This window comes from Hesperophylax consimilis, chromosome 12 (genome assembly GCF_061612785.1).
Source record: "Hesperophylax consimilis isolate HC1 chromosome 12, BYU_Hcon_1.0, whole genome shotgun sequence".
In the NCBI taxonomy this organism is placed as follows: Eukaryota; Metazoa; Arthropoda; class Insecta; order Trichoptera; family Limnephilidae; genus Hesperophylax; species Hesperophylax consimilis.
In genome coordinates, this window is record NC_142847.1 from 18,476,006 (window position 1) to 18,497,715 (window position 21,710).

The 21,710-nt window shown below is 36.3% G+C and overlaps 1 protein-coding gene across 1 annotated transcript in view; it reads left to right on the forward strand.

The window, feature by feature from the left end:
- LOC149419276 (uncharacterized) overlaps positions 1-21,710 on the forward strand; it is a 55,492-nt gene that overhangs the window by 23,098 nt on the left and 10,684 nt on the right. Inside the window, exons 10-18 of the mRNA XM_089637963.1 lie at positions 2,636-2,856; positions 3,052-3,215; positions 3,307-3,450; positions 5,244-5,449; positions 11,291-11,522; positions 12,102-12,323; positions 14,076-14,176; positions 14,324-14,492; positions 15,979-16,149. Coding sequence (XP_089494089.1) covers positions 2,636-2,856; positions 3,052-3,215; positions 3,307-3,450; positions 5,244-5,449; positions 11,291-11,522; positions 12,102-12,323; positions 14,076-14,176; positions 14,324-14,492; positions 15,979-16,149 — 1,630 coding nt within the window. The remainder of the gene's footprint in view (positions 1-2,635; positions 2,857-3,051; positions 3,216-3,306; positions 3,451-5,243; positions 5,450-11,290; positions 11,523-12,101; positions 12,324-14,075; positions 14,177-14,323; positions 14,493-15,978; positions 16,150-21,710) is intronic.

Below are 21,710 nucleotides of genomic sequence, written 5' to 3' on the forward strand. Positions count from 1 at the left end.
ACTACAACGGTAAGTTTAATAATCAAAAGTACTTTATAAACTAAATTAAATTTTATTGTATAATTATATGTATTTTCATAGACCAATCTCTTTGTATGTACCAAAAATTTATTGATAAACTCATCTGTGAGCTCCCGGTTTTGTTTTTATCGACGCTTGGCATTATTTTATTATTATCAATTAACAAAGTTTTAACAAATTGTAACCTTAATTCAAAATTAAGACACCAAGTTAGCAGTCTTGGAATGCAAAATATTTTTCTGAATATTTTTCAAAAGACCTGTGTTAGAAAATGGATCACACAGAATCAAAATGAAACATGTATTCGAGAATCTAATTGAGGATGAAACCATTATATGATTCTGTAGATCCTTATAAGACTGCAATGGACCGAACTTCAAAACGTCAAAATATTGCCAGGTGACAGATACAGAAACCATGACCAAGTGACTGCCCCAGTGAGAGTAGTTCAGAAGCAGGTTAGGGAAGAGTTGGATTTACTGTTTTGAAGTTTGAAGAAGTTTTGAGCAGGATGGGAAGACTCGATGACTAGAGAAGAATGACTATCGATGAAGCCAGTGGAGAATGTGAAATTGTTTTACTTCATATATGTTTCATGGCTTTGATGTGTGGCATTCAATCCAAACTGGAGCCTGGCAAAGCAAGAGAATGCGCCTGATGGTAGTTGCGCAGAAGCAGTTTTTGGTAAAAGGCGGGGTCAACGGGAAAAAAATTACCAGTCACCATTCTGAATTCCTGAATAACTTGGCCAAAGCTGCGCATTATTTGCAGGGCAAAATGCATTCTTTAGTTTGCCAAGCTCTGTCTACCCATAATAATAATAATAATAATTTTTTTCCCATTTGATATCTGGTGAGTTGACGTGTTGTTGTTCTTGTATTGTTTTGTATTTATTTTACTTATATAATGCACTTGCATAGTGTTGATTGACTAGCTGATCATTTGTGGAAAAGTGAGTGGAAGGGTTTAGTTTTTCCTATGGGGAAGATTTAACCCGGACAACAAAATCGGAAGCATAAAAAAATAATTGGATAATTTGTAGAGCGCCGTTTTTGTGAAAAATCACCTCAAGGGCCATATGCGCCATCAGTGTGTTGTGGCTGGCATTGCTCCTTACCAAGGGTAAGATGTAGCTTTTCAGGTGTTGATTATCATCACACCATAATGTCTGAAGGATAAGGCGCTCAATACGAATTACAATTTGCAAGGCAGAAACAATTTCTTACTGTAGAACAATCAAAAAATTAGAAATGTCTGAAATTTATAGAAAAATTAGATTTTTTTTTAAATTTGACAAAAGAAAGGCAGACACATATTTTCATCCTTTACAGGCTGCACACCAACCACAAAATCTTCAAATATAAAATAAATTACCGAAAAGACGCTTACAAAAAATTTGTTCAAAGTAATAATAGGATAGATAAGTGCTGGAAAATGCAAACCTACATACAACATAGTGTTTGAGACAGCTCATTAATAATGCTGCAAACACAAGATAAGAGGAATGTTATCTATGTTGCTCTTAAATAATAAGCAAACAGCATCTTCTTTCAAACAATTATATTACAAATATTTGAAGTTGGAAATTTTCGTATGTGGCTGTGTAAACATACAAAAGATTTTTCTGTAGTCAACAGAATGCTGAAATTATAATTTGATGTTAATATTGTTATATATGTGATGTATCATAAAAAAAATTATTGGCGATTGTGACTTATAATTGTTCATGTGAAAAGTGTCCGACATTATTAAATGTAATACATTATAACAGATTTAAGGTAAATACTCATGATATTTCATATTTATAAGTGGTAAACTTTGTAATTTGACATTATAATATAATACAAAATTAAACCATTATCAGTTGGTAGTGTTCGCTAGAAACCGGTAGGTGATAAATTGTATCAATAAATAATTAGTAGTAATTATATAAAAACCGGTTTGCATATTTGAATATGATTTCTGCTGTTCGGACAATTTTTGAGGTTACAGTATAAAATAGATGTTTATGTTAAATCAATAAATAACTTGGGTAAAACATACGCAATAGTGTCTTGAAACATCACACGAGACACAATTCATTACAATTAATGATTCAAAAAGCAGTGCTGCAATATCACTGCGTATGTATTGTTATGTCACAAGCTTTTTGGGCGGCCGCAAATATCGACATTTTGACGGCTCATAACTTGGTACTATTCGGTATTTTCTAAATATTCTAAAAGTTGTGTTCTCAGCTTGCACCAATTATATATGATACATTTATAAAAAACGCACACAGACGATTGTCAGAAAGCTTGTTGCAAAATTTGAGAAGAATAAATACTATGAAAACCATTAAAACAAACTGCATAATAAAGTGCCAATTATTTGTTATCAGTGCCTGCATAGTTATCGCAACATTGAACATAACAAAAACAATTAAAGTAATTGCTTACAGTCGAGCGATCAAAGTTTACATTAATTCATTCTAATACGTAAATTTAAAAGGTTTATAGAACAAGATATAAAAAAACCCATCGCTTACGAAAGAACCTGGTGTTCAAATCCCGCTGTCCAAAAATCCATCACATAGGATTTATATTGTTTATTTAATTTATATATACTGTTTTAGAAAATGTCTTGGAGTTTGTGGGAGTGGTTGGGGCTGATTGCGGTCACCTTGGCGTCCATCATCTTGTATGGATATTGGCTCAATGGCCACTTCAAAAGGAGGGGAGTCAAATACATGGAGACCACCATCCCATTCTTCGGGCACATGTGGAACATATTCCTAGGCAAGGAACACTTCATAGAAGCTGTCTACAAGACGTATAACAAACATACTGATCAAAAGTAAGCTGATAATAACGTAACCCAACATATTCTGATCTTTGTGTGGTTAGAGAGTTAGTTGTGGCTATATTAGGATAATGAGATTGTTCAACTGTTCAATATCATCCGGCAATGCATTGTGTCGCATCAATATGCCCCCAGGGAACTGGTAGAATAAACATACTATTTTACAGAAATTGGTTGATATCTTTTCAGGTATGTGGGATTTTACGCATTTCGTAATCGTATAATAATTCTGCGTGACTTGGAGCTCATCAAACAAATTGGAGTAAAAGAATTCGATAATTTCATCGACCATAGAATATTTATGGATGAAGAATCAGATCCACTATTCGGAAAGAATTTGTTTTTTTTGAGAGGTAAAATGTGTAATAAGTATTTTATAAATAATATCAAAGGTGAAACACAATACAAACTAATAATTAAATTGATTATGTCTTTGTTTTTCAGGACAAAAATGGAGAGACATGAGAGTATCAATGAGTCCGGCCTACACAGGATCAAAAATGAAAAATATGTTCCCGATGATTGTGGAATGCGCAGAACAGACAGTTGAATATTTCAAAAAGAAAACCAACAAATCTCCATCAAAAGGTTTGTTGCTGCCTGAAAGTTCTATTAAATGCTGTGAAAAAATGTTGGGTAAAGCCAAATGTCTGATCCTCGACTTTAGATAACATTTGTTACCATAACCGCCCCTAGGGAAAGATTGGAAATAACCGCCATAGATAGAGAAACAGCACGAAAACAATTACAAATACAATTATTACATACATACATAATATTTTAACCAATTGGCATAAAACCCCGCCGACCTGGCGGCTTATTTCCCTTTCCGTGTTCAATAGTAGGTAGTATGGCAGTGCTGCCTAGAAACACGCACGGGTTTATTACTCTAATTCTATTTCTAAACTCTAGTACTGCCTCCTACTGAACACGGAAAAGGAAATACGCAGCCCGGTGGGGGTGTATCGCTATGTCTTAAACTCATACCACGCTGGCATGATGGGTCTGAAGCAAAGATATTAGAAGAACGAGATATGCTATGTTGTCCGTCGGACCGTAGGCGGAGTACTACCTAATTAGGGTACTTTGAACGGTATCAGGACGTGTACGCACAGAAATCTGTTGTATGTATTAGTGCGGCTACCTTAGCGTAAGCGAAGGTGTGCAGTAGTATTGGTGAACAAAACCGGCGACACTCGGCAAAACAATTCCACACAGTACGAACTGCTCATAGCACATCTCGTTCTTCTAATATCTTTGGTCTGAAGTATGTTGGCTTGAAAACGAAAAATGGACATACAGGTGACATTTGGATTTTATATTTAAGATGCCAATCGCTCTATACAATGAAGCATTATTTTTTAGTGTTGGCAATAATACGTGGGTAAAGTTTTTTCCTGATAATTACAAATGAAATTTTGTTAGCGATCGGCTTCATAGTGATTTTTACCAAATCACTACGAAGCCGGCGAGTGGTTCTGGAATTGTTAACCTTGCTTATCATACCAAATAAAAAATTTCATTATGCAAATATTATTTATGTTAATAAAAATTATGCACATAAGATTGACCAATGTTCAACTTTTTGATTCTAACTAAAAAAAAATTAAGAAAAAAAACATTAATTCATATTATTATAATATTTTTTAACTAAACATATATTTTTTACATAATTTGATCCAATACATAAGTAAATTAAAAATATATATATTACAGTTAAACATAGGGTTTTAAAGTTATATTAGATTTAGTACACGACTGCAGGTTTAAAAATTTTGGTACAAAATTAATTTGGAGGTGAGAGTCAATTTTTTAGCTCTTAAATTCATAGACCAAATGGTATGATTCCTCTAACTACCATCATAAGCGGAAATTGTTGCTTGGGCAATGATGAAAGACCTAGCTGGCAAAGGATCGAACAGCCGCCTGGGTGGGAACTGGGAACCCGATGGTTTGGGACAACTCAATGGTTTTTTTTGTAAAGCGGAGGCAGTTGACAGATAGATCCCGTGAGCAGTTACACCAAAGGCCCATTTTACCTCATTTCTTTAACAATATCCCGGTCCCTTTGTGGCTATTTCTCCTGGTTTCACAATGTGCCTTCCCAGGTAGCTGAGCTTTGTTCCGTCAAGGCGGGACATTAGAGTCTCTTCATCCTCTTCACATTTCGTGCATCTATTGGTGTTCTCCACTCCCAACAACTGTATGTGTCTCCTGAGATGGCAGGCTCCCTACAGTAGTCCTACCAGTTCCTTCAGTGCGTTTCTGTTCATATTCAACACAATCAACTATAGGGTTAATAGTTTATAGTTTACTCAAAACACTAAAAAAATAATGATATATGTTTTATTATTTAATCTGTTATTTTGGTCTGTTTACAGAGATGGGTTACGTAGAGGTTGAGATGAAGGATGTGTTCACAAGATACACAAATGACGTGATAGCCTCCACCGCCTTTGGGATGAAAGTCAATTCCTTTGAAGACCAGAGCAACGAATTCTATCGGATGGGAAAAACGGCCACAGACTTCAGCGGGGTTCAATTTCTCAAATTCCTCGGATACGGCTCATTCCCTAGAATTATGAAGGTACCTACCTAATCTTATATAAATAACTCAAAATGGGATTAAATAAATTTTCTACAGCAACAAATCGAGATTGAGTAGTAACGTGTCCGCATTGACGTTGATTAACGAATATAAGAGGTCCGAGACCTGCCGGTGGCCGAATTGCCATCGCGTTTGTATCCCAACGAAGTGTCGTGATCTCAATTCCTGGCTAAGTCCTCCATCACAACACAAGCAACATTTTCCGCTCACATGGTAGTAGGAAATTTTCAAATATTTTCAGGTTATTGGTAACCCGGGAATGTCATCTTACTTTAAAAATAAAAAAAAGTTACTGCAGCAAACAATCTATGGTTCCACTTTTTAAATACTAACTCCCCCAGAGAAATAATTAAATGTACTAATTTCGGTTTTTGGTGCATCGATATTATTGTATTCCTGCGTAATGCGTAAAATTATTAGTTCAATTACCTTTTAATTTTCAAAATTGATTTTAAAAACTGAGAAACACCAGTAATAAAGTAGGTAACAAAAATATTTTATTAATTAATAATTCTTCATTTGAAATATGTATTTCTTTTGATTAAGTGTTTGGCAGATGGTTAGATGAATTATTTTTATAATTACATTGGACAGATGTCGTAATTTTTCAAGTTTACTAACATTCGATAGGTAAATTTCTTCATTTAAAGAGCAATAATGCCGAGGCAAATATTTTTTTTAAATCTACAATTATAATATCCCATGTTTCACGGGTCTGCGCTAGCATAATATAAAAAGTCACCAACATACACGAATTTAGAGTAGTCAAAATTAGAACATTCGAGATAGATACTCTCCTAAAATACTCTATAAATTTTAAGTTCCCTCCATAGATGGCTGTCTGTGGCAGGATTACCGATATAGGTATTAGACCGATATCGCTAAAAATTTCAAAGTTTGTTGTGATTAGTGCCAGGAGTGTTTAGAGATGTTTAAATGTTAGAAGAAGTCGGCGACGCCCAAGGAATACATAACGCAATATCTCTGTACCGTAATGCCGGAGTTGAATTTAAGTCTATGTAATGTAGTTTTTTAACAGTGACATTGTGGTATACAGTAATGAATGGTGGAAGAGGTCTGAGGAGCCCGAGAAAGACATTTGCAATAGCAAAGCATTGCGGGGGATCCACTCGTATTATTATATATTTTAAATTTCTTTTATTTAACAGGTAGATAAAATTTTAAAATGATTATAATGATGGAGTTTTACCTACCATTAAAACTCTTATTATGTTGTCTTGCTTATCCAGAATATATAATGTGAGATATCGCGCTTATTTCTCGCCAGTGCCGTCGCATCTGCTGCCGTAATCTTGAATTTCCCGCCTTTCTTTTTGTAACACCCTTCAGTTGTCTATTGTCACCTTAGCAGTTGGCGTCCTGAGACACCATCTTTATTCAATTTGGACTCACCAAGCAGAGCTTAAGTATATTCTGGATAAGCAAGACAACATAATAAGAGTTTTAATGGTAGATAAAACTCCATCATTATGTGTGTCGTTGCTTATCCAGAATATATAATGTGAGAAGTGTTTGTTATCGCTTGGTGACAATTCTAAAGCCAAAATTGTGACTATTACTGTATCGCTTGAAATAACTTAGTCAAAGACTGAGAGTGAATGGGGGGATTCAGCACCTCAACATTGAGAACTCTGATTTGCTTTCTATAATATTTCTTGACAGTGTTTTCTGAACGCCAGTTTCCTCTTTCCAAAATGGTGTCTATAGGGCACTCTTCCAGCCAACTCCTTGAGGCTACTGCTGATCTCAAACTCCCAGGGGAGGCGTCAATCCCAGCGTCCTTCAAAATAGTTATAATCCATCCACCAATAACAGTTCTTGAGGCTGGTCTTGCAGGCCCCAGTGTGGAAATAAACAGACATTCAACACCAGCTTCATGTCTCCTGTTCTCACTCAAGAACATAAGTTTTCTCAACCAAAATATAGGATCTATATTACGATCCTCTGCTTTGCAAAGCTTCCAACCAGACTGTCTATGTGTAGAGGTGTCCGTCTTAGAACCAAAAATTGGCCATAATATAATGTGATCATCATTGTCAACAAGATTATCAGGAGATGTATGTAGCAAGGTCAGATCATGTACTCGTCTTCCTGACGCCAGTAGTAAAATAACAGCACATCTACGAGATGCTTCGAAAAGAGTCAGGTCCTTTGGAGGATTTTTACAAAGCCAAGACACCAAGAGTCCTGGATCCCAAGTAAATGCTCTAGGCTTCTCATTTACAGAATTCCTTATACCTCTCATCACTCGCTTGACCAAGGGATGATTACTAGTCCTCAAATCGCCATTGGGGTCACACAAAACCGACACTGCAGACTTGTGAAGCTGGTACTGGGAGGTACTGGGAGCCAAGCCTTTTTTCACTCTTAGGTATGCTAAAAACCGTGCCAGCTGAGATCCCGAAGGGTTATTAGGACAGGTATTGTTAATGGAGCACCATTCCTTCCAGCTCCTCCATGCCGTGTGATAAGTTGAAAGTGTAAATTTGCGCCAACCCGCATTCAACAGAGCTTTCTCTTGCTGTGACCAATCGTTCAATGCTTCACTCCACCCCCAATCTTCCACACCTGTAGTTGGAGCTTCTGGACCTGTTGAGGATGAAGTCCTGTCGATAAGTCTATCAAGTTGTCGACCAACATGGGTATTATGTGAGGTTGGTCTAGGGCTCTTTTCTTTAGGTCTGGTAACCAAAACACTTTTGGCCAATCTGGGGCTACAACCAGATACACCCCTGACGACTTGAGTGCTGGCACACCTTGTGGCCTGTGGTGCACTGCTCAGGCCTTGAGGCAGGCATGTCATCTGTAAGTGAAGGCCTCCGTAATACAATCTCAGAAAGCAACGGTGAGCTTTTGCGACTGGTATGTGGAAGTAGGCCTGTGAGAGGTCTATTTTTGTCATCCAATCGTTGGCTTGAAGAAAGTGTGGGACCTTGTGGTGAGATATCAGAGAAAACTTTTTCCAAGCTACATCTAAATTGAGAGCTTTTAAATTGAAGATTGGTCTTCATGAGCCGTCGCTCTTTTGAACCAGAAAAAGTGTTGATAGGAAGGAGGCATTGTCGCCAGCTCTTTCCAATGTACCATCTCTCATCATCTTTCTTATTTCGAGTGTCATTTCCGGGGTTACTTTTGTTTTGAATCAAAAGTGAGAGCTTTTGCGAGCCTTGCGAGAGCTTGGCTTGGACTTATCAACAAGGGCTTTCGGATGAATGGTATGCGGTATCCTCTTATCATACGTAAGATGGTCTCTGGGACATCTAGGGTCCGCCATTTTATCCAATAATCGTTTAGTTGACCGGCCCGAAATGGTTGATAGTCATCTGTTGAAGCGGCCACGAGAGGTCTGCCCCCTCGCGCCACGCTTCTGTTCCCTACCCCTACCCCTCGCTCGGGAGGAATACTGGGGGTGTCGCCCGTGGTCTGCCCGCCGGGGAAACGAGGGAAATGCCATATTTTCCTTTGTTGTCTGCTTGGGGGGAAAGGCAACAACCTCCTTAGATGTTGAAGGGCGGTTGTGCGCCGAGTGGCTACCCTGAGGTAGGCGCACTGGACTAAAGCACTTTGTTACACCAACCAGTTTCTGCAACTGTGCGGACAGTGCTTCTTCCCCTAAAATATGAGTGGAAGAAGGAGGAATTCTGCTGAATAGCTTCCGTTCCACTCCAGTCTTACAGCTGCTCAAAATCTTATCTCTTCTGTGCTGAATGATTTCAGCTCGCTTTCCGCAGGTTATCTGCAAGATATCGTCAGAGCATTTTATAAACTCGGAGTCCTCTCCTAACAGGCTGTCCAGTTGTTCCTCTAAAGCCTCACCTGACAGAGAACTTTCTGAACTGCTTCCCCATTTGATGAGTTTTTGGAGAGCCTGTTGAAGGCACTCTCTCTGCTTCAATGAGGCATGCGTTACCGCAGCCAGCATCTGGATCCGGACATTGGCCCACTCGCTCGAGTTGAAGCGTTGGAGATTCTCCACCAAACCCAGATGTGTTGCAGAAGGTTTTGGCGCTGCAGACTCCTTCAGAACAGTAGAGGGACCCGGCATCTGATACTGCCTTTCAGGCGACAATGAGCAAACGCTCCCAGATGCATGCGAGGGTGCCACTATACTTGGCGTGCTGACAGTGGCTTCCTGCGTTGACCTGTCCATGACAAAATCTTGCAGGGTCTTGACTTGACATGCTAATCTTTTGAGCAGATGTCTGTCATTCCGCTTACGTCTCTTCGTGCGCCTGCGTCGCCTACTACTTTGCGACGCCGAACCGCTAGATTGCGAGTTCGACGAACTTGTTGATATTGAACGGCGTCGCCTCTTTCGATCACGTCGTTTAGAGGTTACGTCATCTTCTACATGGTCCTTGTCTGAGGCCATTTTAACCCCGTGCACAAAATGAAGAAGCTAATAACTGTCAAAAATGTTCGCACTATCACTTAGCACTAATTTTCATAAAAAATTACGACAATTTGCGGGTAGTAACAGATATTCTTTTCGTTTAAACAATCCCAAACGAAAATTACACGACCGGCGTGGGTGAAAAAACGCCAAAATTGAATCAAGATTTAAATAATAGAATAAAACTGCTAAGGTGACAATAGACAACTGAAGGGTGTTACAAAAAGAAAGGCGGGAAATTCAAGATTACGGCAGCAGATGCGACGGCGCTGGCGAGAAATAAGCGCGATATCTCACATTATATATTCTGGATAAGCAACGACACACATAATATTTATAAACTTTAAAACATACAAATCTGATTTTACCCACATATCCTAACTTCCAAATTGCGGCACATAGGTATCTCAAAACTTGTATGCGAGGATTGAAAACTTTTGCCCAATGGGAATTATATCATACTTGAGGATGTGTGGAGAGGCTTTTAAAAGAAAGGAAAGAGGGAACCTTGCACAGATTCCTGTTGCAGGAGGGCAGAAATACAAAGCAATACAACATAGACTATTCTATTTCCCAGCCTGCAGGAGTAACTTGCCAATGGTCATGCCGGTGGGGAGAGCAATCTTGCTGTTGAACAGAATCAATTCGGATATTGACACTTTTAGCATCAATGAAGCTTCCTTTAAAAGGCAAGCTCTATCATTACTGGTATAGTTGATATACACACTGTTTATATTAATGTAAGAATTCTTATTACCAAATGTATTTTAAAAACGCATTTGTAATGTTTTTAAACTGAATTGAATTGAATTGAAGCCAGCAATTCGTTCTACAGACATGACTCATAAAAGCAACCCATATACAGGGTGTCCGGAAACTCGTAGTACAAGCGGGAAACTGGTGAATCTACATCACATTTGGAGTCGATTTTGTAGTATACTTTTTTTTATTTGAGCTTTCGTTATCGAGTAAATCGAATTTGAAGTTGATTTTTTTTTATTTTTTTTATTTTTTTTTTAATCAAATTCTTATAAATTATTACTGAAGATCAAAGTACCCAACTAATTAAAACTATTTGAAAGTAAAACAAATGAAGAAACTCGGATTTGAAGCATTATTTTGAAATCACCCTTCATTTAACCCGGTGTAATCATAAAATATTTCTGCTCTGCAGGGTTAAAACATCTGTTATTCAACCCTAAACACCAGAAAAAACTTTAGCCCTAAAATAGCCGAAAAATATTTTTTTTTGGTTTTTTTTTTTTTTGAAAATGCTCAAATCAAAAAACTTTATGTTTTTTTGGGTTCCCCATGTGGTGTAGATTCTCCAGTTTCCCGCTTGTACTACGAGTTTCCGGACACCGTGTATATATTAAAAATTTATTTAATTTCTTTAATTCTTTCAGTTCTTCAAGATAACTCTCTTCTCCGCTCCAGTGGCGTCTTTCTTCAGGAACCTGGTGCACAATACCATAGCCACCAGGGAGACCCACAACATCATCAGACCAGACATGATCCACCAGCTCATGATGGCAAGGAAGGGGTCGCTGAAGTACGACAATGAACCCTCCATTGCCGACGATACGGGATTTGCAACCATTAATAAAGCGGCTATACAACAAGAGAGTGCCAAAAGGGGTGGGTTGTTTTAAAATTGATTTAAAATACTTCGCTAACTCTAGGTCCAGAGACAATTTTCATCAAAATGCAAAAATATATTGTTATAATTTTTTTAAGAAAATTAACAAAGATAGAGAATCATAAAGCGCTGTTGTTTTATTTTTGGAGTCTGTGAAAATTAGCTTTTTTTCGTGTAAACTCCGCATTTGTTAGCTCTAATCTTTTAGAATGTTGGACAGAGGTTCTTTTTAGAAATAAAAGGCACAAATGGGTCTTAAAGGACCTATGTTGTAGGTATGAGGAAAAATAGAAATTGGCAAGTCATTCCCAAGCTGTAAAACGTAAGAATGAATTCTAAAAACGCATCATTCTCGCATGATTCCTTCCTCCTACAATATGGGCCTCTTCAAGACCCAGTTTCACTCATTCCTCTCCTCGAAAGGATTTCTGCACAGTATTCCCAAAGATGGCATTATTCCCTGAAGGAGAACTTAAGGTAGTTGCAGTAACACAATGCTGTGAGTTTTTATTATTTTTAAAATCTAGTTCCTATTCAATAAAATCTAACGCCAAATTCATGTTTGTTTCATTTTTTAGAGTGGACCGACGATGACCTAACAGCCCAGGCGATGGCATTCCTCGTAGCAGGATTCGACACTTCATCTTCTCTCCTGTGTTTCCTAGCCTACGAGTTGGCTCTCAACCCAGATATTCAAGTCAGACTTCAGGAGGAGATAGATGAGGTCCTGGCGAGGAACAATGGGAAACTGACCTACCCAGAACTGATGAAGATGAAATATATCGATATGGTTGTATCAGGTAATTAAACAATAAAATTGATGTTTGTCCATAGAGTTGTGGTTACAATTTGTAACTGTGGTGGCTGAAGCCGCTACCGACAAGAAGTATTCCTACACATGGATTCACACTTGCATACACGCAGCATGCACACACAATAATTTCCATTAAGAAATCTTTTGAATTTTGAGGAAAAATTCAAATTTTATATGTTCCTCGCCCTTATCCTAAAGACGAGTCTACAATCATAAAAGTGTCTTGTTTTTTTTTTTCAAATGTTTCCGGCTTTCACCCTTCAAGGGTGATCTAGGCCATAACTTCAAATTATGGAGAGAAGGAAGGCGAATTTATATACTAATTTTGTTTAAATTAGCAAATTTTAAAATAAGTCTTTTTTGTGACAATTTTTTTTTGCGCCTGGAAAATCTTAAGTTATAACATTTCATCTTTCTGCTGAAGGACTCAAAATACGAAGCGTATCTAGAAAGTAAGTGTACTGAATTTTTGTAGGTTACAAATTTTTTTATTGAAACATAAAAATTACATGGTTACCATAGTACATATGTAAGCTATTTTTCGACATAGTCGCCATTCCTCTCAATGCAGGTGGTGAAGCGGGGGATTAACATTTTCATGCCTTCCTCGAAGTAGTTTCCCGCCAACCCCTTCGTCCACTTCTCCACCTCCCCCTTTACCTCCTCGTCGGTTGAAAACCTTTTTCCACCCATGTACAGCTTCATGGAGGTAAACAGATAAAAATCTGAAGGTGATAGGTCAGGGGAATACGCGGGGTGGTTTAGGACATCCCATTTAAACGAAGCAAGCAGTTCCTTCGTTGCGTTGGCCGTGTGTGGTCTGGCATTGTCGTGCAGCAGGCTGACTCCCTTTGTCAGCATGCCTCTCCTCTTGTTTTGAATCGCCTTCCGCAATTTTTTTAGGGTCTCACAGTATCTTGCAGAGATGATGGTCTCCCCTTGAGGCAGATATTCAATCAAAATTATGCCTTGACAGTCCCAAAACACAGATGCCATAATTTTCTTGGCTGAAATTGTGGTTTTGAACTTTTTGGCGGAGGGTGAAGAGGTGAGAACCATTTTTAAACTCGCGATACCACTTGTACATACTCGTACAATTCATAGCTTTATCACCATATGCAGTTTTCACCAAATTATAAACCTCAAACGGAGGTTTTCCCTTCCAAACGAGATAACGGATGACGCCGCATATTTTGCACTTGGCGGGAGATTGGATTGACATTTTTCACGAAACGTGTTGTCGCGTCGACACTTCTCAACGTACTGACCTTGAACCGGTCTCGTTGCGGAGGGGAAGAGTCAGGCTATACGTAAGTGTAGCCAACATGTCGAAAATAAAATTCATTCGGTCGTGAGAGCCTCAGTACACTTACTTTCTGGATACGCCTCGTAGTTTGAAATTCAACAGTAAATTTGTTCAGTCAAAAATATAAACAAATTAGTTTCTGTTATAACTACTAGAGCGATGAGTGTTCAGTTTTCGATTTGGCAATTTTATTTAATCAATATCATTCCTCAAAATATTAATATGGAAACAAATGAACTGCTTACTACGGTTTAAAGCCAATGAATCCAACTAGATTTCACAGTTTATCATATATTTAGGTTTTATATAAATCTAGCACATTATGGCAAGCAATTGCTCAAGACGTTTTGCAAACTTGCCATAATATGCCAAAAACCATTAGAGTAAATAATGTGGCTGTTATAATATTTGACAAATGATGTACAATTTCAGAAACATTGAGGAAATGGCCCCCAGATGGACATCTTGATAGATTGTGTGCTACCACTTTCACTCTTCCCCCTCCCAACAGTTCCAGTCAACAGTCTTATCACGTGAGTACTTTTCATCAAAGGTTATTTACATTTATAAGTGAATCGATTCAATTTCAAATCTACATGAATTAAAATAAAATAATTGAATTTCTGAAGCCACAAAGTTACAAAACGATTATTATATATTACATATAATAATGTTTCCAGTTGAAGAAGGGTGCAGACGTTTGGATACCCACCTACTCCATACACCACGATGCCAGATACCACCCGGACCCGGAGAAATTTAACCCGGAAAGATTCTCCGATGAAAATAAAGCTTCCATAATTCCATTGACATTCATCCCATTCGGAATAGGACCGCGTTTCTGTATAGGTAAGCTACTTCAAATCAAAACCAAAACAAATATCCTATAGTAATCAATAGAAAAATGCGAAAATGGTGGTTTTTATGCGTATATGCGAATTTTGCCATTTTTCGGGCAAGTAATGTGAATTTTCATATTTTTCTAATATTTTAAAATAAGAAATTAATATTACATTAAAAATGTTTCTTTGGATATGTTTCAACAAGTTTGTATAGTCATATTATTATAATGGTTTGAATATTAAGAAGAAAAAAATATATATATATACCAAAAAAAGTACATAAGTGTAAAATACCACAACTTTTGCTGAGAAATAGCAGCTGTTTTCCCAAATATTCTACAACATAGTGCGAAAATCGTAAGAAATAAAATAAATTTTGCATAGCAAAATTTTCAGGTTCATAGTAAATCAATCAATTTTGTTACATTAGCATAAAATGTCTCTCAACTTTCGCAAAATCTTCTGAATAGCTGTCAGTTTTAAATGACCGGTTAGTGAATTCAATTACAGTAAATTCTTTTTTTATACGGGTGATACATTCATTAGAACACCGTGTTAACAATATTTATTTATTTATTAACGGACATCGTCCAAATTACAAAATAATAACACGAATAAAGTAAAATGAAAAATATAGGAGTAGACAAAGGTACATGAAAGCAAAGACATATGGTAAATATAATATAAGAAAATAAAGTGACAAGTCGAATCAAGTCAAGAATACGCCGTGGGTCAGGACCACAGGACTCTTATAATATTCCGTCACTTGTTTAGCGACTGGCAAAAATCATTTAGACTTATCCCAAAAAAGTTAAGGTTTTGAATTGAGTTGACCAGTCTACACATTCTGGACAATGGTGAATAATATCAATAATTTGTCGAATGATGGTTGAGGAAGAGCAGTTCATTATTTCTGAGTCTGTGCGAGGGGATATTGAAGGGAATGAGTTGCAGTAGAGTAGGTGAATCAATAATACATATTGTGTACATAGTGTATTGGAAAATGGGAGCTTTCTAATAAGAATGAACATTTCCATTATGTTTTGTCGACCGTGCTGTATCAAGAAATGTATGTATGTTTACTGTGTAAAAAGATAGTGTAACAGAATTGACTGCTCATATTTTCAAGTTACTCATAACCCACAAATGATTGTCTACTTTAAAAAAGAGAGAAATGAAAGTATAGATTTTTGTACAAAATAAAATTTACAAATTTGAATGAATCGGTAGGTTATGGGTTCAATTCCAACAGAGTGATGATCAAAATGGATTATTTATGAATTGAGTGTTATCGTGTTAAGGCTTGATAAAATTCATAAAAACGGCTCTATAACAGTAGTAAGAAAAATTTATAAATAAATAAATCGTGACCTTACTATTGAAAACTTGTAAGTCTATTTTTCAAAAAGTTTTTAGGTTGTTAACATGACGAATGCTCTGAAAACTAGCAATTACTGTTTATTATTTTAAAACCAATATTTTTTGCATTTCAGGGGCCCGTTTCGCTGTGCTGGAAGCAAAGATAGTCATCTTCCACATTCTGGCTCACCTGGACATTGTCACCACCCCCACCACAACTATACCACTCAAATTAGCCCGTGACACCTTCATTATGCATTCCCAAAATGGCTTCTGGCTTGGCTTCAAACTAAGAAAGAATGTTAGCAACTAATCTATAACCGTTTTATAAACCTTATAATAGGTGTCATCATATAATACATTATTATAAAACCTGTATATTAGATGTAAAAGTATATACTCTATGGCCATTAATAAAAACTATCAATATTTGAACCACTTATTATTTTAACCTTTACATATCTAATGATAAAAATTATGTACGACCAGAAGGGGGGTCACTAGAGTCCCCCACAATATTGTAAAGTGACTGTGTCTCTTAATTTTCCTTTTGCCCTTTCCAGTAACGTTAGATATTAGTTACTACCTACTGTTTAAACCAAACATCGCCCATCTTGACCTAGCAGTCAATCATTGAGTAATGCAAAACAGAGATGTATGAAAGCAAGCATGACTCAAATATGCATTATCGGAGCCCTTTCCAGTAAAATGCACATTTTATGACTGGAAACTTGCGGCTTGGGGCTTGTTTGCAGTGAGGGTTTTTTTTAAAGTAATAGGGATATGAACAGGAAAGACGCGCATCATAATGGGGAAAGAGAGTAATTTCGTTGGAATTTGATAGATATTACTTAATGTCTTCAAAAATAGTAACTACATATTTTTTTTAAATGCAGTTCGATTACCGAATATTTTTTCCAGGATAACCTAAATTATAGAGTATGTGATGTAAAAAACCAACTTAGATATCGCGCAAAACTCTTGTTTGGGGAAAGTGTATTACCACTCTTGGGAAAGGGAGTGTTAAGAGAAAAATACTCACAATACATCACATTAACACTAAATTTTAGTTAGAATCTTAGTGGAATCTAATATGATTGAACCCAAAATAAAATATACACGGTGTTTAAGGGAGGTGAGGTGATTTATGTGCTTACTTGAATAAAAAAATTATGTAATTTTTTTCAATTAAAATAAACAAAATATATTTCTATCGCATATCGCCAGTGGCTTAATGTTCACTCAGCCGAGTAACCCCGCACTGTGCCAGACGGTGCATGCCACGTGGTACAAGTGAGCAATCATGACCTACGGAGCAAAGTTTGACATATCCATTTAACTCTCGAAAATAAGACAAGACACCATATTTATTATATAGTTCATTCATAAGGACAACGTTTTCTAAAACAAGCGAAGAAATCTCAGGTGAAACTAAAATAATATTTTAAACACCGAACAAGGCTGTTTGTACTGACGCGCGAGATTTGAAAAGAGTTGAAGAGGAAAAGAAAAAAAAAGAGTCGCTTTAAATCCTTACCCAAGATAAAGAAATAATTTACTAAACATATTTCTAGAGATATAAATGGGGAATTTTTACAATGAATTTATGAATTTGGGCCCTGTAAAATTCTTGTTCATAACACAGCGAGGACTCAAACCGAGAAATGGCTTTAAACGGCTCCTGCGTAAAAGACAAGTGCAGGTTGAAGGCTTATTATAAAATACACATAATATATCTATTTGCTTCCATCTTATTTCAAGAATTTTGCTACTCCAACAAACAGATAAACAAATGTCGGGTGTTCAAATTGGTAACTTTGCATTACGGCTATATAAAATTTTATTTCTACATGTAAAAATCTCCGAGTCTACATTTTTACTATCGTTGATAGCAATAAATATAGCGTCGTTTTGAAATTTTGCATAAATCGTTATTTATTTCTTTGGAAAAAAACATTATGGCAACTTTACAACTGACATTGTTGGTTGTGACAGTTGAAATGCTGATTATAATATTTAAGTAAATCTAAAAGATCCACCGACTAATCAATGGTAAACGTCCCAACTGACCCTCCTCTGAAAAACAGTTATAAATCAATTATTGGGACTTAAACGCTTATCGGCAGTGGCGGTTTTCTCTAAAGTGCGTTTGTGCGGCGAACCCCCATTAAAAATATGAGAAAATAAAACATCCTTGTTTTATAATAATATAAGCACATTATAGATAGCACGCTATTAAAATTTCGCCTTCAAAACCCGCGCCACCGAAAAATACGATGCCTATTCCAAATTTGTGCGAGTTAAAATCCGCGCCAAACTCTCCATACAAAATAATCTTAGCCGGTACAGACCCTATGATGGTGATATATACAAAATTTGGTCTTTCTTTGCAAAAATAAGACAAATTGTGTGCGCCGAACACGCGTTGTGATATCACGTGACCTCCGAACATTGACGAATGTAACCGAAGAAATCCGAGAACTTCGCGGCCGACATTTAACCTTTGAACCATAGGGATGCAAGTTAAGTGTTATTTTTTTATGTTATATTATGGTATTTAACTTTGTAGTCATTTTTGTACATATTTTTGTTTTCTTGTTTCTGCATTTCTCCAACCGTTTGCTTATGGCATTTGTAAATCTACTACCTATTTTTAAATTTATTTCGTGCCACCTTTATTTGTTTTTTGATGTTTTAAAATATCTATTATATATTCTACGAAATTATTCTTCTCTAAAAAACAATAATAATTAGCAACGTACCTACATTGAGTGCTATAAAAACATTAAACAATTTAATTCCTATAAAACTTTTCTCATTATCTAATAATTGTGTCTAGGTAAAGTGATTTAAAAACAATAATATGTAGGTACCCCTCCCACTAACTTTATTTAAGTTGTGTGACTGCTGCCGTATTCGACTATTTGACGTAGGACAACAGTAAGTAAATTTTAATTAGATATGTTTATCTTCTCTTGAATTTCTGAACCCCCTGTTAAAAAAACCACGAACCGCCACTGCTTATCGGGGAATGATTTTACTGAAATTCCCTCTTCCCAAATCGATTTAGTCATCTGAAATTCTCATCCATAAAACTATTACGAAGTATTATGTATCTAATATGTGCATTTCAACGGCTTAGAGTTAAAATGTTGTATCTACAAAACATCATTTGAAGTTATGATAGAATAATCACTAATTTCTTGTTAGAAACAATATAAACAGTGTTAAACAAAAGAGATGCTTCAAGTATCAAGAATACTTCTTTAAACTTCAACATCTTCAGTTACTTATAAAGAATCTTGGTTTTTTGTAATTTACCAATTCTTGTCATTTTGTAGTTACAACATTTTAACTCTAAACCATCGATTTGTAAGTACGGGTTATCGTTTTAACCTTCAAATGATAACCTTCTTGGTAGGACGGTACAAAGGTATATTGCAAAGAGCACAAAGCACATCGTAATAATTATATCAAGAATATGGTTATACAGGGTGCTTTAAATATAACAATATATTCAATTTCCAGAGTGGTAGATACTTTTTATTATCCTGGTGTCCACCATATATAATCGAAACGTCGCATGAAATGGCATTAGCTTATTTAGTGACTAGATTTGAATAATCCGTTACTTCCTGACCCTTCTATTTCCTACCGCCTTCTCCTCTCTACTACCTTCAGTCTCACTACATACTTATTTAGAGGTGAAGCGTATATACTAGAACCAAAGATATTAGAAGAACGAGATATGCTATGTTGGCCGCCGGACCGTAGGCGGAGTACTACCTAATTAGGGTACTTTGAATACTATCAGGACGTGTACGCACATAAATCTGTTCTATGTATTAGTGCGGATACCTTAGCGTAAGCGAAGGTGTGCAGTAGTATTGGTGAACAAAACCGGCGACACTGGGCAAAACAATTCCACACAGTATGAACTGCTCATAGCACATCTCGTTCTTCTAATATCTTTGACTAGAACAGATGTTTGGAACAGATATGTCAAAGATACTTTCGTACTTACTATTTGTTTTTAAGTATTGCGCATCTTGCGAATATTGCGCATCCCGCAAGACGCGCAATACTCGCACAAGATGCTAAATGATAAGAGTGTTCACTAATCCAAATACTTGGAAGACACGTAAAGCATATAATAAGTTTCTAACTAACAAACTAACCATCACGCCATTTCCACGCAGGGGTAGGCAGAGAGAACGGACCGAAAAACAACTCGGTCTTGGCACACACTCCTTTTTTCAGTTTCTTTTCTGATATTCTCCAGCCACCCCCCACGGATTCGAAAAAATACTGTGGGGAATCCAGTACTGAGTGAGCAATACCCCACACAAAACAAATCCAATCTGAAATCTAGGGAAATAAAAATTCTGGGCATACTATCACTGGCGAAATGCAAGGGTACAGGTATTTGGAATAAGTATTTATTCTCACTTGTACTAGTTGTTCCTAGTATCAAGACGAGCTAGTACGACTCACCTCTACTACATACCAACATCTAAATAACGAATGATAATGAGCAGTTGGGACTAAGAGAATTTTTTTTTTCTATCAATACTATGCATCCAAATTAGTTACCCTGTATCGGATGTTTAATTAACATTTGAATAATTCTAATTGACCTTGCAGTTACTGGGGAGTTGATAAGGTGTTATCTTCTATATCCAAATGTAAACAAAACAATGTTTGCCCTTAAAAAACAGGCACCCATCTCAGATGTTCAAATGTAATCTAGAAATAATTTTAATAAAATAGTTTTTTAACTAAACAACTACATTATAACTGAAAGTATACTACAAGTTTTCAGTTGACTGATATAATTAAGGCGATGCCATACGTAGTAATGCAAAATCATGTGTTTTTGGTTTGAAAATTTGGTCGCCTAGAAATGTTTCAGATGCTTTAATTAAATACTGCGAGTAGAATACATCTTGGCCTTTGAAATAATCGAGTATTTTTTAGAAAAGTCTTCTTATGAGCCCAGAAAAAAATAACGTATAAGGCCTATGAAAACTGCTTTAAAGTTCAAAATCTCCTACTTACGAATCCATTTTCGGTTATAATTTTATTGTATAATGTGGCAAATTAAGTTATTTATAAAATAATTGGAAAAATATTTAATAGTTATGCCTGAACATCAACAAAATAAAATAAAAGGCGCTTTTTGGCCATGTTTTTTTCTTGCATAAATCAAAACAGGCTGTGTTAAGCGGGAATTTAAACATGATCACCATCTACGTAAGGGTTGTTATTGATAGCGGCTCAATTTAAAATATTACACGACGTAGAGCATCGCCTGAACTCAGCGTAGTGAAGTCCTATTTTAATTCGACTGTTTAGCATTTCATGTCTGTAAATTTCTTTGTACGATCCGTTTCCTCTAATTTGAAAATTATTTTAACCATGAAAAAAAAAATCATTTTAAAACAACGGTATGTTTAAAAAAAAAATAATGAGCTAGTGAACCCACTGGTTTAGGGCAGCTGAAATTTTCAAATTATAAAAATAATAAAAAAATTCAAATTACACAACCAGTTAACTATTCCATTTTATATTTAATAGTTAACGGGTTACATAAAAGCCGCCTCTGTATCAGGCCATAACTTTCCTAGAAATGGCTAAGACTGTTTATTGGGTTTTTCCCTGTTGGTAGACAACATCACATGAGGTGAAAAAGATATTATCGTAGTTTATTGTGACAGTGGCCATTTCAAGCACTATTTTTTTGCAGAATTCAGCAATAATTCCCCAGTTACAGAACCTACGTCGTATTTGTTGCAAATTAATCTTTTATACTATCCAAGTTGAATTACTTTGCAAAGTTTTTGATTGCCATTGACAATGTTCAACC